General features: G+C 44.5%; 1 protein-coding gene across 1 annotated transcript in view; it reads right to left on the bottom strand.

Annotated features, from left to right (window-relative positions):
- The window catches only part of LOC126356148 (luciferin sulfotransferase), a 75,885-nt gene extending 73,621 nt beyond the window's left edge, over positions 1–2,264 (bottom strand). Inside the window, exon 1 of the mRNA XM_050006886.1 lies at positions 2,064–2,264. Within this exon, the coding sequence (XP_049862843.1) occupies positions 2,064–2,131 (68 nt within the window). The 5' untranslated portion in view covers positions 2,132–2,264. The remainder of the gene's footprint in view (positions 1–2,063) is intronic.
- Positions 2,265–17,535: the final 15,271 nt, after the last annotated feature.

Genomic DNA, 17,535 nt, shown 5'->3' with positions numbered 1-17,535 from the left:
AATTTCATTAGAAGATTGCGTCGCAACGAAAAACGCCTTTCTTTTAATGATGTCCAGCCCAAATCCTGTATAATTTCTGTGACACTCTCTGCCATATTTCGCGATAATACAAAACTTGCTGCCTTTCTTTCAACTTTTTCGATGTACTCCGTCAGTCCTATCTGGTAAAGATGCCACACTACGCAGCAGTATTCTAAAAGATGACGGACAAGCGTAGTGTAGGCAGTGTCCTTAGTAGGTCTGTTACATTTGCTAAGTGTCCTGTCAATAAAACGTAGTCTTTGGTTAGCCTTCACCACAACATTTTCTATATGTTCCTTCCAATTTAAGTTGTTCGTACTTGTAATACCTCGGTATTTAGCTGAATTTACGGCTTTTAGACTAGACTGATTTATCGTGTCATGACTGTATCAAGCAGTATCACTAATAATGTATTCCAAGATTACAGGACTCTTTTTCCTGCTCATCTGCATTAAATTACATTTTTTCCACATTTGGAGCAATTTCTCACTGATCACATCAAACAGAAATTCTATGCAAGTTTTCCTGTATCCTGCCGTAGTCGTTCAAAGACTACGCTTCCCGATTCACTCCAGCGTCACCAGCAAACAGTCGCCGATTGCCGCTCACGCTACCTGTTAGATCGTTTTATATATACTGGGTGATCAAAAAGTGAGTATGAACTTGAAAACTGAATAAACCACGGAATAACGTAGATAGAGAGGTACAAATTGACACACATGCTTGGAATGACATGGGGTTTTCTTAGAACCAAAAAAAATACAGAAGTTCAAAAAATGTCCGACAGATGGCGCTTCATCTGATCAGAATCGCAATAATTAGCATAACAAAGTAAGATAAAGCAGAGATGATGTTCTTTACAGGAAATGCTCAATATGTCCACCATCATTCCTCAACAATAGCTGCAGTCGAGGAATAATGTTGTGAACAGCACTGTAAAGCAGGTCCGGAGCAATGGCGAGGCATTGGCGTCGGATGTTGTCTTTCAGCATCCCTAGAGATGTCGGTCGATCACGATACACTGGCGACTTCTGGTAATCCCAAAGCCAATAATCGCACGGACTGAGGTCTGAGGACCTGGGAAGCCAAGAATGACGAATGTGGCGGCTGAGTACACAATCATCATCAAACGACGCGCGCAAGAGATTTTTCACGCGTCTAGCGATACTTTTTTTTTGGTTCTAATAAAACCCCATGTCATTCAAAGCATGTGTGTCAATGTTTACCTCTCTATCTACATTATTCCGTGGTTTATTAAGTTTTCAAATTTATACTGACTTTTTGATCACCCAGTACATCGTGTCCTGGTAGGAATGGTCAGTATTCAGGGATGTGATAAGAGCGACGATACGAAAGAAAAAAGTCTGGTAAACAAGGGATCTAAAACGCATACATTTAGAGCAATGAGCACTTGTTCAGTATAGTAGCGAAGAAGAACAAGTCGTCAAAGTTTCTGAGGTACGCGCTTTTGAGTTCATGTTTACTGGACTTCTTTTCTTCAAATGTTCAAATGTGTGTGAAATCTTAAGGGACTTAACTGCTAAAGTCGTCAGTCCCTAAGCTTACACATTATTTAACCTAAATCATCCTAAGGACAAACACACACACCCATGCCCGAGGGAGGACTCGAACCTCTGCCAGGACCAGCCGTACACGTGTTTTCTTGTTTTGATCCATACTATCACCTCTGAAAATGCGGAAAGCAAAGCGCTTACAGTAGAAGAGGTTTGTTTCACAATATCGAATAGCCCTAAAAATTATGGATTCTAGAGCCCATGTTAACTGGCTTTTTTTGCTTCAAGTGAGCGTTCCTGACATATTCCTGAATACCGACCATTGTTCCTGGGATACCCTCTGCAGAGAACAAGAGCAGTCCTGTCGCTTGCCTGGGGCACTCCGGGCGATAGCCAGGTATGCGATGAACACTCACCGTTCAGGACAACGTACTGGGTTGTTTTACGTAAAAAGACTGGCGCATTCACTCTACGACGATTTCGCGAAACAGCCGGCTCAGGATGAGCTCGGACAAAGACGGGACGTACCTGTTGCTCGCCTCCTTCCTCTCGGCGCATGCTGCTTGCACACTCCCGCTCACGGCTACCGCACTCATCTCGCTGTCCTGTGCTAGCGCTGGTTGCTGGTTCCCGAGCACTCGTGGTCCCGTGGACTAGCAGCTGCGCGCCAACGCCGGCGAGTTTTACACCGCCCCGGCTCCCCGGAATGCTTTCCCTTTCTCCGGCACGTGACCCCGGCACAGGCGGCGTCAGCGCCGGCAGCATCTTCGCTTTCCTCCTTTCGTAATCCCTGCGATCCCCAGAACGACCTCGTGGGCTAACAGCCGTAAGCAGGGGTGTCTGCGCTCTGAAGCAGGGTACAGCACTCTGGTAGCGTGTCCGAGGGCGGATGCGAGTCTGCCAAACGGCGAGAATTTCACGATTTTTTTTTCTTTTTTAATTTGGAAAAGTTTAGAAATTTCTTCGCTGCCGAACGCACCGGAGAAAGCCAGTGGGGTGGGGGCTGGCCGGTGAGGAAGACAGCGGGGTGGAGAGGGGTAAGCAAGCATGAAATGTGGAGCCGGCAACCGGTTCCAGCGGAAAAAGGCGGCCGGAGAAAGTGGGCGGGTGCAGACGCACGCGGCCTGCGCCGCCGCCGCTCCCTGGAGCTGGAATTGGAAGCGGCGCTTGCGGCAATTACGGCGCTGCTCTGGCGCCTCCAGCGGCCCAAACCCCTCTCCACCCTCCTCATCAAGGACGCTTTCCCAATCTGTTCCACACTTCTGTTTACTATCCCACGATCATTTACGTTAGCATACGGCAAGTTTTCGTGGAGCCCAATCGTGCCGTTCCGTGTGACTGTTGGCCAGGTAGGTTGATTCCGTACACAAATCATGCGTAGCTCAGGCCAGCTGACAGTAAGCTGCCGAAGGCAGCACCAATATGTATAGCTTCAGCAGACAAAAAATTTCAAAAACGAAAAAATTAATTACGTCACTACACTACTGGCCATTAAAATTGCTACACAAAGAGGAAATGCAGATGATTAACGACTATTCATTGGACAAATATATTATACTAGAACTGACATGTGATTACATTTTCACGCAATTTGGGTGCATAGATCCTGAGAAATCAGTACCCAGAAAACCACCTCTGGTCGTAATAATGGCCTTGATACGCCTGGGCATTTGGATGGCGTGTACAGATACAGCTGCCCATGCAGCTTCAACACGATACCACAGTTCATCAAAAGTAGTGACTAGCGTACTGTGACGAGCCAGTTGCTCGGCCACCATTGACCAGACTTTTCAGTTGCTGAGAGATCTGGAGAATGTGCTGGCCAGGACAGCAGTCGAACATTTTCTGTATCCACAAAGGCCCGTGCACGACCTGCAACATGCGGTCGTGTATTATCCTGCTGAAATATCGGGTTTCGCTGGGATCGAATGAAGGGTAGAGCCACGAGTTGTAACACACCTGAAATGTAACGTCCACTGTTCAAAGTGCCGTCAATGCTAACAAGAGATGACTGAGACGTTAAACCAATGGCACGCCATACCACCGTGCCGGGTGATACGCCAGTATGGCGTATACACGCTTCCAATTTGCGTTCACCGCGATGTCGCCAAACAAGTATGCGACCGTCATGATGCTGTAAACAGAACCTGGAATCATCCACAAAAATGACGTTCTGCCATTCGTGCACCCAGGTTCGTCGTTGAGTACACCATCGCTGGCGCTCCTGTCTGTGATGCAGCGTCAAGGGTAACCACAGCCATGGTCTCCGAGCTGATAGTCCATGCTGCAGCAAACGTTGACGAACTGCTCCTGCAGATGATTGTTATGTTGCAAACGTCCCCATCTATTGACTCAGGGTTCGAGACGTGGCTGCACGATCCGTTACAGCCATGTGGATAAGATGCCTGTCATCTCGACTGCTAGTGATACGAGGTCGTTGGGATCCAGCATGGCGCTCCGTATTACCCTCCTGAACACACCGATTCCTTATGCTGCTAGCAGTCATTGGATCTCGACCAACGCGAGCAGCAATGTCGCGATACGATAAACCGCAATCGCGATAGGCTACAATCCGACCTTTAGCAAAGTCGGAAACATGATGGTACGCATTTCTCCTCCTTACACGAGGCATCATAACAATGTTTCACCAGGCAACGCCGGTCAACTGCTGTTTGTGTATGAGAAATAGTTTGGAAAATTTGCTCATATCAGTACGTTGTAGGTGTCGCCACCGGCGCGAACCTTGTGTGAACGCTCTGAAAAGCTAATCGTTTGCATATCACAGCATCTTCTTCCTGCCGGTTAAATTTCGCGTCTGTAGCACGTCACCTTCGTGGTGTAGTAATTTTAATGGCGAGTAGCGTACTTTTTCGAGGTGGCAAAACTTTGAGTACCTCATAAAAAAAAGACGCACCACGAAGGAATTGTTCGAAAATCGATAGATGTGATATTCATAGCTAAACAAATGACTGTAATTGTATAAAACATTGAGTCATTTATTCAGGAAAAAGTGCTCCACAAATTGAGCAAGTCAATAATGCGTACGTCCACCTCCGGCCCTTATGCCTGCAGTTATTCGGCTTGACATTGATTGAAAGAGTTGTTGAATGTCCTCCGTAATGGGCAGAATTTGGCACTCTTTATATGTATCCTATTCGAGAAAGAAAAGGAGCTGGCCGCTCTGGCCGTGCGGTTCTAGGAAGATCAGTTCGGAACCACCCGACGGCTACGCTCGCAGGTTCGAATCCTGCTTCGGGCATAGATGTGCGTCATGTCCTTAGGTCAGGTTTAAGTAGTTTTAAGTTCTATCGGACTGATGCCCTCAGATGTTAAGTCCCATAGTGCTCACAGCCATTTGAAAGAAAATGACAGGGAAAGAGAAAAGGAGTACATGTGCAGAGAAATGAGAGAGATGGACAATCCATCTCCTCCTTCCCCCTCTCGCTCTCTGTCTAGTTCTCTCATCTCTCTTTGTCCATCGCATCATCAACTCTCGTTCTGTCCATCGCCTCCCCCCCCCCCCCCAATCCATGTCCTCGTCCCTTCTCTTGCTGTCCATCTCCTCCTCCTCCTCCTCCTCCTCCTCATCCTCCTCTATCTACCCATCTCATCTTTCCTCTTTCTGCCCATCTCCTTCTCTCCCATCTATATATCCATCTCCTCTTCCCTTTTTCTGTCGATCTGCTTCTCTCCCTTCTCTCTGTACATCCCCTCCTCTTCCCGTTCTCTGTCTATATTCTCCCCCACCCTTCTCTCTCCATCTCCTCCTTTGTCCTTTCCTTTTCCATTTCCTCCCCACCCCTCTCTCTGTTCATATCCTCCTCTTACGTTTCTGTCCATTTCCGACTACCCATCTCTCTGTCCATCTTCTCCTTCCTCTTATATGTGTCCAGTTCCTCCATCCTTTCCCTGTCTTTCCATCTCCTCATCAGACCTCCTCTCTCAACGTTGTCTCCGCTAGCCCAATAGAAGGTTGTGGTTCTTATCCCCACAGTATTTCCTTGGAGATGGTAAGTATAATGTGTACCTAGTCTCGCTGAAGTCGATCCAGGAGTTTAGGAGGAAATTTTTACCTGCAGCTTTATCGACGTACGCACATTTCACATATATTTCACTCATATTTGTTCACATATTTCACCTGTTCAAAAAATGGTTCAAAAAGCTCTGAGCACTATGCGACTTAACTGCGGATGTCATCAGTCCCCTAGACTTAGAAATAGTTACACCTAACTAATCTAAGGACATCACACACATCCATACTCGAGGCAGGATTCGAATCTGCGACCGTAGCAGCAGCGCGGTTCCGGACTGAAGCGCCTAGAACCGCTCGGCCACAGCTTCTGGCATTTCACCTGTATTCGTAGCGAATTTCACCTTGCAGTTTCGCTTTCACGTAGCTAAATGTTTATCATGTTATACGCACTAAACTAACTATCTTATGACGACATAATTTTGCAGAAAGTATATGTGAATACTGTCTGCATAACGTGTCGCGAATGCAGTTAGCGTAAAGCAGTAGTAAATTGAAACAGCATGCTTGTTGCGACAGCTTTACTGTATGGACAGCGAAAATGTAGTAAGCGATAAAGTTGTTTCCTTTCTTTGTTTTGTGGGACTGGCATGAACCCCCTCTCATATTTCTATCTTACTCTGGGTAATTCGATTTGGGGAAGTATAGCCGAGTATGGTCATTACAAGGCTAGTATTGAGAACTCTGAAGATATGAATATTTTCCTCTCTAATTGCATGCGGTGAAAAGTTGCTATTACTTCACACGCGAACTTCCCACGCAGCGTCTCTCGTCACCCGGGTGGTCCGGTGACTGGCGGGTTCTGCTGAACTTGAAAGGGTTAAGCCGACGGGTGTGAGGGAGCCGAGTGGATGCTGTCCAGACGCCGACATTGTCATAATAGCCGTGGAGACACGCCCGCAGGGGCCTGAAGGAGAGGCTGGGCTAGACATTCCGTTACTTCGCAGAAACTTAGCGAAAACACTTTCTGACGTCCTATGAGCGAGGCGTGGGAGTGACTTGTTGCAAAATCATAACTGTGATTGGCTTGCTCAGGGGATAGCTCCGTGACGAAGCAAAATCGGCGCAGAAATTGGGGCCAAGTATCTCCATTGGTGGAATAGTAGTGCTTCGGCAATAGAGAGGAATTTTCCGCTGGTTTTCGAGGTGCTGATTGGCACGTTTAACCACGACCACGGTCGTGGGGGCGATAATGTTCTGCGTTCGGCCTGTACGTGTACTCTTGAAGAGTCGGCTCTCGCCTTTCGGTCGGAGTAGGTTACAAGACTGAGCTTTTCTTAAGATGTGCTCTGGACAGCCTGCCTTCCATTGGCTGTCTAATATACTTTCATTTAATTGTAACTGTTTGACGCAGTTGCTGAAATTTCGACTTCAACGTAACTTTCCGAGAATAGTTGGCAATTGAGCGTTCTGCGTACAAGCGGCCTATGTTGTCTGTCTTGAGCAGTTTTGGCTAAAGTTGACTGTATCGGAGTTACTGTGTGACTTCGCTTGTTAAAATCAATCACTGTACCGTCAATGATTGTGTAGCGAGCCATCTTCTTCTCCCCCAGAGGCGCATTTGTGTTGCTAGGAGGTCTTTAGTCTGGAACAACTAGACCAGGATAATTTGTTTCGGGCTATACTCGCGACATTATCACTACCACGACGGGACGTCGAAACAACCAGCCATCGCTTCCGCTACGCCAGATCGTGTCCTTGCAGTTAAGAAGGCAGCTTGGTAATGTATTTCCGCAGCACCGGCAGATTAGGGAATTTTGCTATGTGACAACCAGAGCTCAGCAGAGCGCGCCAATTCCCGTCTTTTCTAACGTGGTTCTGTCTTGGATGTTCGTTGTCTGAGTTCTCACTACTGTAGCAGCAATTAATGTTGGGTTGGCGGGGAGTTAGTCTTAAGATTTGAGTTGCAAGGAATTGGCCCCACATACCACTTCGTCATAAATGTCACTATCTAGTTTATGGACAACTTCACCTTCACAGCATTTATCTGAGTCTCCAATTTGACGTATTGTAAATGTTTCATGTGTTTTTTTATTGGTTCAAATGGCTCTGAGCACTATGGGACTTAGAACTACTTAAACCTAACTAACCTAAGGACTTCACATACATCCATGCCCGAGGCACTATTCGAGCCTGCAACCGTAGCAGTCGCGCGGTTCCAGACTGAAGCGCCTAGAACAGCTTATCCACAACGGCCGGCTGTTTTGCTTATTATTTTGAGTTCAGTCATAATAAATCAAATGGTTATTTTGGACAGAACTTTCATTCTGTTGATCGGTAGAGCAACCCTTTCATTTATCACTACGTTAATGAAACTTTCCTTTATCAATTTAATTTCTGTCAAATTAAATTATCGCAGGTGTCAGACTATGTTGTACTCCACTTGCAGGGACGATTACAGTCAGTTCGCGTTTCTTCTTAATCCATGTGCAACAGCAAAAGTCGGAGTTAGAAAAGAAGGGTCTTAGAACATCATTTCCATATGAAGATACTAGAAGAATTTAGTGTTAAATGCACTGCTAGCCCCGGCACCTCGCAATTTTATGCGGTGGCGTTTGGCACACAACACGCTCACCTCAAGTATGCATATCTGACGCGTTGACACTGAGCACTATGCCCTGTCTCCGAGGTCTCCGTGATGTTATCTTTCAGCAAGCTAATGCAAGACAGTATGTTGCCCGATGTGATGGTACACAGTGATTAGTACCGTGTGCCATAGTGCAATCTCCGCCAAGCAACACACGGATTGGAAGTTTTCTAATTATATTGAAATGTAAAGATGTCATATATTGCGTTGTGTAATATGATACTGTAAGAGATGCTTGTTCTTGTTTCTGTTTCATGGTTCGAGCGTGGGCCGTGGCAGTAGCAGAAGGACCATTCTTCCCGTCGTCAAGTTGCGTTCGTTGCTAGTCCTCCACTTTGCCGTTCAAATGACGGTCGGTTTCCAAGGAATACCACTTGAAGCGACTGCCCGACCCTATGTAAATAATGAATCAAATTAAATAAATAATTGTCAATTGTAATGAAATAAAGTATGTAATCAGTTCATATTTTCATTTAGCTACGAGCGGATGAAATCTGTACCTGTGAGTTATTAATGTTTAACACGTGGCAATATTACTGCAGCGTAGCGGTTATTGTAATAAAGTTGTTAAAAGAAGAACATAATAAGCCTATTGTGTGTACGAAAATGAGTTTCTAGGTGATGAAGTTTCATATATTACGCATCTCAAGATCTCTGGTCTAGTAACGTGTTTGAGACTTGTGGTTTCTATTTCACGACAGTTTAAACAAAAGTAAGCTGATTAAGATCTCGCTAAGGTTAAAAAAAAAACCTTTATTCCCCTTCTTAAGCGAAGAATTATGACTAAATGTTAAAATCAGATTTATAATCACAGTTCTTAATCACAAAACAAAACCAGCGACAATAGCAGTATCTTTAAATGTTGAAAGTTACGGTGCATACGATATTAATGTAAAAAAGGATATAGTATTCGGATAAAAAAAACCTGATTAATAATATTTATAAGTTAAAGCATTCACTAAGACAGACAGCACAGACTAACTGAACTCATGATTAGCGGATTAATTACGGACTTTTCCACAATTAAGTACTGATCGGCCAGAGGTAATTTACGGTCTATTCTTCACATGGAGTTCATATCTGTGGATTACTATATAAACACAATATCTATAAGACAGCGATAAAAAGGCGGTTTTATAACCACAACTACTTGAAAAGTTATTGAAAACAACAAGCTTACGCCCTCGACGATCGACCGCCCAAGTTTAACCTGCAAACTGATTAAAATTTATCTTCGTAAGTTTTCGGTGATGTGCGCTTGTGGTAACGAATGTCACATTATTGCAACAGTACATCGTATCTGATAGGTTGCATGACAGAATGATTTCTCACGTCTTGGCGATGTAATTTTTTAGGGTTCCTTTCACTTGATCGAAATAGCACGAGACACATAAAATGTGGGAAAAAGAACATGTAAAGTTTGTAACTTTCTGTATGTAATGTACGTCTTGTGTATTTGTGCAGCTAGTCGAGAACCTCACACAGCATGTTCCGGAGGTAGCGGCAAAGATCATCCGTTAGCCCCGAGATAACTGCGGAGCATTGGATTCAGAGAGCATCGTGCATCAGCTGGCAGCTAGAACGACGGACAGCTATATGTTGATCATTGATAATTGTTAAGAAATTATGGTGGCGCGTACTTTTGTCGAAGAAATGGTTCAGTTATGGTTTTGTGCGCGAAGAAAGTGTAGATACCAGAGAGGAACAGTGAGAGACACTTAAGAGGAACTAAGTTTGTGTGTGCAGAGCGTCGGAAGGACCGGATATTTAGTAGCTGTTTGTTCGCTGAGCTGATGCGGTTAGCTGTAGATATTATATTTATCGGGCGGTTGTGTCGATTTATTGTGCAGCTGAGAAGTTTCCGCAATGTTAGAAGTATGACTGAAAGTGTATGTATTTCGGTGAAAGGTATCAAAGACTGGAAATCACTTAATTTTGTTGTGCTCCTCGATTTATTTTGAAGATTTATCGTAGTGACGCATTCTTCAATTAGCTGAGTGTGAGTTTAAGTTTTGTACTTGTAGGGCGGTTACGTCCCCCGTCGGAGGATCGAGTCCTCCCTAGAGTATGGGCGTGTGTGTTGTCCATAGCGTAAGTTAGTTTAAATTAGATTAAATAACGTTTAAGCCTAGGGACCGATGTCCTCAGCAGTTTGGTCCGATAGGAACTTACCACAAATTTTCAAGAGCGGTTACGAGTTTTCTGAGGACTGTGAATTGTGAATTGAGATTGTGAATTATGAACTGAAGAAATATTGTTTGACTTCAGCGATCGGACTGAAGCTATCTGAGTCGGTGTTCTGGTTATGATTTATTTGTAGCACACCTATAAAGTGGATGCTATGATTAATTGTAAATGTTGACGACCATGTTCACTGACGCATAAAGTAACGGCCGTGAATGTATTGGGTGGATTTGGTACATGAGGTGACACGTGAGTTGTTTTTGACAATATTGTATTATTTTATTGTCGTTCGGAGTTCTCGATTTTTGTAGAGATTTGGAGATAATTACCGGAACACCGAAACCGACGTTCTTTTTTTAAAAAATTGTGGTAAAGTTTACACCACTCAGAGTTCCGACAGTGACGTATTGTGTTGCTCCAAACCCTAGCTGAAGCATATTTAAAGTGGAATTCCGCTGCAACCATTATTCCTGTTGTTGATAGTGACGAGAGACATTTTCATCGAGGTTTTATTAGTGGTGTCGCGGATCGCTAACACAAGAAGTAGCTGAGAATTTTACAATTTGTGTTTTAAATTGAGTTAAAAAGTTGTGGCAGAACATAGGATTTTGTCGTTACTTCATTTCGTTTAGAATGGGGCTTACGTTTTGGTTGTCACTCGATCACTCGTTGACATTTGTCTCTGTATGTAGTAGTAAAGAGAAGGAAATAAACTGTTATTTTGTTAAAAGCCAAAACCTAGTCCCCGTGTTCTCATTTAGGCCGAAGTTAATAAATCACTGCTATTTGAGAGATATCATTCATTGTGATATAAACAAACGAGATCATAAACTGAGGAATAATGACAAGTAGAAAAGAGTTTTCACAGTCAGAGATACTTTAATGACAAATGAACGCAAGTTAGGTAATCCAAAGTACTTATAAGTTAAAGAATTTTCTCTAAAAATGAATTAATTGATAAAGTCATAATAAATTAATTAGGATTATAGTTTGGTTTAAAGAAGATGTAAGAGTGGTTCAAAAATGGATCAAATGACTCTGAGCACTATGGGACTTAACATCTGAGGTCATCAGTCCCCTAGAACTTAGAACTACTTAAACCTAACTAACCTAAGGACAGCACACACATCCATGTCCGAATCAGGATTCGAACCTGCGACTGTAGCCGTCGCGTGGTTCCAGACTGAAGCGCCTAGAACCGCTCGGCCACACCGGCCGGCTTTAAGAGTGGGTTATCTATTTAAAGGTACAGAAAATATGAAGGATTAGTGTATTTTTGTTATGAAGTTGAAAGTTTATGAACTAGTTTCGTAACGTAAAGACACAGGCGTTGTTTCTATTACTGACGGGCATGGCCGTAGAAACAAAATAGATCGCTGACTTTATGTGTCAAAATTCATAACATTTGAAATAGATTTTGAATTTTTATTGAAGGCAGTACGAGTAATTTATAAGGTGGCAAACTATATCAACCTTTACTGTGGTTTTACGAAAAGCTCAATAGGGAAGCGAGTTGATCTGCGATCTGTGACAGGTTAAAGAGCGGTCTGACGTTTGTACTGGTTGTAGTGATTCCTGCATGCTCTAAAAGGTTACGGTACAAAAATTAAAATATATCTGTTATAGGAAGAGTTCCGGAAACAAAATAATTTCAGATCAATTTCGACCGGTTTACGGTGTTTAATCATTAGTATTACTGGACAGTACACGATACTCAATTGCACTTGGCCGTTAGTGTGTTGACGTCATTATTGGAGGAACTACCTTTTAAAAGTCACTGCTGTTGACCTTAACGCAGTAATAAAACCTAAGTACTGTATATCAATAACAATCCACAGAAATAACTGTCGTTTGTGTCCTCAGTTTCAATCCTCCAGAACCTGAACCTTTGTGTAGCGTGAGTGTTACTGCGGCGTTCCTTCACATTAAAAATAATAATTCTTACGACTATTTAAAACAAATTCTCAGTTCCTTCTATTATTGAGACAGGGTTGTCTTTGTTACTAACAAGGCTAGCTACGTGAACTTATAGGCGGCAATTCTGGCACAGTGCACGATCCGTTGAACCATGTTGTCCTTAACTGCACCCACACAGAGAGATTTGGATTGCCCCCCATACCAGCACGTTCGGTCGCCCATTGTAAGCATCTGGTCATGGGTTACCGAGAAACTGGCGTGCCACCACTAGCAAGCCACCACCATCGATGAGCTCTGGTAGAGAGTTATAGAAGCGTGGAATGTTGTACGCGTGTCTGTCATCTAAGCTCAATTCGATTCGATGACCAGCTGGCCCAGAACTGCTATTGCTGCCAGGGGTGGTAGCACTGTGTACTAAATTGCGTACCCTCTATAACACGAAACCGCCTACACTACTGGCCATTAAAATTGCTACACTAAGAAGAAATGTAGATGATAAACGGGTATTCATTGGACAAATATACTAGAACTGACATGTGATTACATTTTTACGCAATTAATGTGCCTAGATCCTGAGAAGTCAGTACCCGAAACAACCACCTCTGGCCGTAATAACGGCCTTGATACGCCTGGACATTGAGTCAAACAGAGCTTGGATGGCGTGTACAGGTACAGCTGCCCATGCAGCTTCAACACGATACCACAGTTCATCAAGAGTAGTGACTGGCGTGTTGTGACGAGCCAGTTGCTCGGCCACCATTGACCAGACGCTTTTTTAATTGGTGAGAGATCTGGAGAATGTCTGACAAGGGCAGCAGTCGAACATTTTCTGTATCCAGAATGGCCCGTAGAGGACCTGCAATATGCGGTCGTACATTATCCTGCTGAAATGAAGGGTTTCACAGGGATCCAATGAATGGTAGAGCCACGGGTCGCAACACATCTGAAATGTAACGTCCGCTGTTCAAAGTGCCGTCAATGCGAACAAGAGGTGACCGAGACTTGTAACCAATGGCACCCCATACCATCACGCCGGGTGATACACCAGTATGGCGATGACGAATACACGCTTCCAATGTGCGTTCACCGCGATGACGCCAGACACGGATGCGACCATCATGATGCTCTAAACAGAACCTGGATTCGTCCGAAAAAAATGACGTTTTGCCATTCGTACACCCAGGTTCGTCGTTGAGTACACCATCTGTGATGTAGCGTCAAGAGTGACCGCAGCCATGGTCTCCGAGCTGATAGTCCATGCTGCTCCAGACGTCGTCCAACTGTTCGGGCAAATGGTTGTTGCCTTGCAAACGTCCCCATCTATTGACTCAGGGATCGAGACGTGGCCCACGATCCGTTACAACCATGTGGATAAGATGCCTGTCATCTCGACTGCTACTGATACGAGACGGTTGGGATCCAGCACTGCGTTCCGTATTACCCTCCTGAACCCACCGATTCCATATTCTGCTAACAGTCATTGGATCTCTACCAACGCGAACAGCAGTCTCACGATACGATAAACCGCAATTGCGATAGGCTATAAACCGACCTTTGTCAAAGTCGATAACGTGATGGTACGCATTTCTCCTCCTTACACGAGGCATGACAACAACGTTTCACCAGGCATCGCCGGTCAACTGCTGTTTGTGTATGAGAAATCGGTTGGAAACTTTCCTCATGTCAGCACGTTGTAGGCATCGCCATCGGCGCCAGCCTTGTGTGAATGCTCTGAAAAGCTAATCATTAGTATATCACAGCATCTCCTTCCTGTCGGTTAAATTTCGTGTCTGTAGCACGTCCTCTTCGTGGTGTAGCAATTTTAATGGCCAGTAGTGTAGTTTCAGAAAAATTGGATGATTTATTCATGAGAAAGAGCTTCACAAATTCAGTCAATAATGCGTTGGTCCACCTCTGCCCTTATACAAGCAGTTATTTCGCTTGGCATTGATTGATAGAGGTGTAGCATGTCCTCCTGAGGGATATAGTGCCAAGGTCTGTGCAATTGTGCATTAGATCGTCAAAATCCCGAGCTACTTGCAGGGCTCTGTCCATAATGGTTCAAATGGCTCTGAGCACTATGGGACTTAACATCTATTATCATCAGTCCCCTAGAACTTAGAACTACTTAAACCTAACTAACCTAAGGACATCACACAACACCCAGCCATCACGAGGCAGAGAAAATTCCTGACCCCGCCGGGAATCGAACCCGGGAACCCGGGCATGTGAAGGGAGAACGCTACCGCACGACCACGAGATGCGGGCTGTCCATAATGCTCCAAGGACATATGGAAATGATTCCAGCGGTGAAGAAGCGAATGCAGAAGTATGTGACGTGCGTAGGCCCAGATGGGTCCTGGTTTGAAGATGACGACTTACCTAGTACATAAACTTGTATTATCAATCTCTCTTCTTCTGTAGCGAGGCAGTATATTACTTTTTTTTAAGTTGTTTATGACCAAACTGCTGTGGTCATCGTTCCTTAAGGTTACACGCTATTTAATCTAACTTAAACTAACTTACGCTAAGCATAACAAACACACCCATGCCCAAGGGAGGAATCGAACCTCCGACGAGAGTAGCCGCGTGAACAGTGGTAGTCGGCCGATGTGACCGAGGGGTTCTAGGCGCTTCAGTCTGGAGCCGCGCCACCGCTGTAGTCGCAGGTTCGAATCCTGGCTCGGGCAAAAAGTTAAAATGTGTGTGAAATCTTATGGGAGTTAACTGCTAAGGTCGTCAGTCCCTAAGCTTACACATTACTTAAACTAAATTATCATAAGGACAAATACTCACACCCATGCCCGAGGGGGGACTCGAACCTCCGCCGGGACCAGCCACACAGTCCATGACTGTCTCGGGCATGGATGTGTGTGATGTCCTTAGGTTGGTTAGGTTTAAGTTCAAAATGGTTCAAATGGCTCTGAGCACTATGGGACTTAACTTGCAAGGTTATCAGTCGCCTAGAACTTAGAACTAATTAAACCTAACTAACCTAAGGACATCACACACATCCATGCCCGAGGCAGGATTCGAACCTGCGACCGTAGCGGTCGCTCGGCTCCAGACTGTAGCGCCTAGAACCGCACGGCCACTCCGACCGGCTAGGTTTAAGTAGTTCTAGCAAACTGATGACCTCAGATGTTAAGTCCCATAGTGCTCAGAGCCTTTTTTTGAGCCGTGGTATGGCGCTTCAGACTGCGCGGCTATTTGGGTTACTACATATTAAACAAACGTTCATATCATTTTGTCCAGGCACTGTAATATGTTCGCAACCCCCGTTTCTTCTAATGACCACAATCATTTATGGGTCATTTGTGTGTTGCTTTCTCGCTGATTAAGCGATCCGGAGGGGTAAGAGGGGAAAACTGCGAACGCGCCGCATTTAAACGGCAGTGCAGTAGCGTTACGAACGTAGTTTTTTCAACAACATAGGTCACAAACAGAACAAATTATCAATATTACTTAACTACTTTTGGCACACCGTTTGAATGCATCCCCTTCAAATCAGAAAGACGTTACGTTGCAGTGTTTTGCAATGGAGAGTTTACAGTCAAGACCACTTAAAATGCGAAGTCTCCAATCCATTCATGATGTTCTAATTTTTGCTCCTGCGCCCCTTTTTCCTTCATAAATGCAACAGCGAGTTTTAAATCGAAAACTCGTTCCAGTCTTGCCCCTTCACTTAACCAAAGTACTTTGCAGTAATATGCAGTAATATTCTTCGTTCAATTTCATTGAAAAACTAACAATGGAATATCGCATGCGAATTCAGAAATTTAACTCGTCATACGACCACTTTCTTCACGTGCTCCAGGCCTACAAATTAAGGAGAAAGTGGTTTTTATGTACATTACAATGAATCCCGTCTGTCGATCGTTAAAATTTTTGCCTATTCATCCTCAACGAAATCTGTAAATTCCTTCTGCGTAGTACTGTAAAGCCGTTTCATAGCAAATATGCAGTAACAGTCATTATGCGAAGTGGAAAGTTTCGTCCCCTCTTATGTCATTCGCATTCATTTTAAGATGTGCGACGACAGATCGCTAGACTGCCTCTTTTTGTGCAAACAACAACTGGACATATGAACGTCCCTCATTCCACAAACAAATGGTGAAGGTTAAACGGCGCCGACCGAAAAATGGCGCACCGCAATACTCAATGGACTGTTACGCTGTTGCGGGTTCATCCCAGAAGGACCGAGCAAAGCCGACTGACAGGCCGGGCGTTAGCGCGTCCGAGGCTTGCACACGCTGCACGCGTGAATTTTGGCACGCCGTGGCCGGCCCTCACCTAATTTGATAAAAGTACCCAACTGACGAACAGTACTCAAGACTCCGTTACGTGACAGTTTTCTAAGCACCCTCCTTCGTAACTGGGTTACATTTCCTCAGGATTCTTCCAGTGCATTTTCAGTGCGAGATTTGTCTTCGTCACAGCTAGACGAATGTTTAGTTCATCTTGAACGTCTTGAGATATTTTAATATTGTAACTATTTTCAATAAATATTACCTAATTCTGCAGTCAAACAACATTGTATTTAGAACGATAATTTCATTCTGCGGCGGCATATTTGCTGTTCTGCAATATACATAAAACTGCATAGCAGGCCATGACTGGAAGTTTGTTTTTATCGGATGAGCTGTCTGGTTCCCGCTCACGACCTGCCTTTACAAACTGAATTCTGCCACTGCCTTTCTCCTACTTTCCAGATCCTACAGAATTTCTCCTGCATACCTGCTAAAGTAGCACTCACTAGAGAAAGGATATCGCGGAAAATAGCTTAACAATGGTCTAGGGTTTAAGTTTATAACTAACGTTTCACTCGGCAGAGAAGTGTATGCTCTCGTGAAACTTAATTCAAACGTGCTGCAACTTCTCTGTGTGTATTTTAATAGCTCGATAAACACACTTTTTTCCATAACGGCCGGCCGGCCGGTGTGGCCGAGCGGTTCTAGGCGCTTCAGTCTGGAACCGCGCGACCGCTACGGTCGCAGGTTCGAATTCTACCTCGGGCATGGATGTTTGTGACGTCCTTCGATTAGTTAGGTTTAAGCAGTTCTAAGTTTTATGGGACTGATGATCTCAGATAGACGTAGTAGTAGATAGTGTCGGAAGTTCCATGCCGCTTTTATACAGAGAAGTGGCAGCATTAGAAAATTGCAGCGAAATGCACGAAGATCTGCAGCGGATAGGCACTGGGTGCAGGGAGTGACAACTGACCCTTAACATAGAAAAATGTAATGTATTGCGAATACATAGAAAGAAGGATCCTTTATTGT

The sequence above is a fragment of the Schistocerca gregaria genome, chromosome 3 (assembly GCF_023897955.1).
Source record: "Schistocerca gregaria isolate iqSchGreg1 chromosome 3, iqSchGreg1.2, whole genome shotgun sequence".
NCBI classification, from domain to species: domain Eukaryota; kingdom Metazoa; phylum Arthropoda; class Insecta; order Orthoptera; family Acrididae; genus Schistocerca; species Schistocerca gregaria.
Note: the sequence above shows the minus strand (reverse complement) of the source record. Positions and strands in the feature narration are given on the sequence as shown.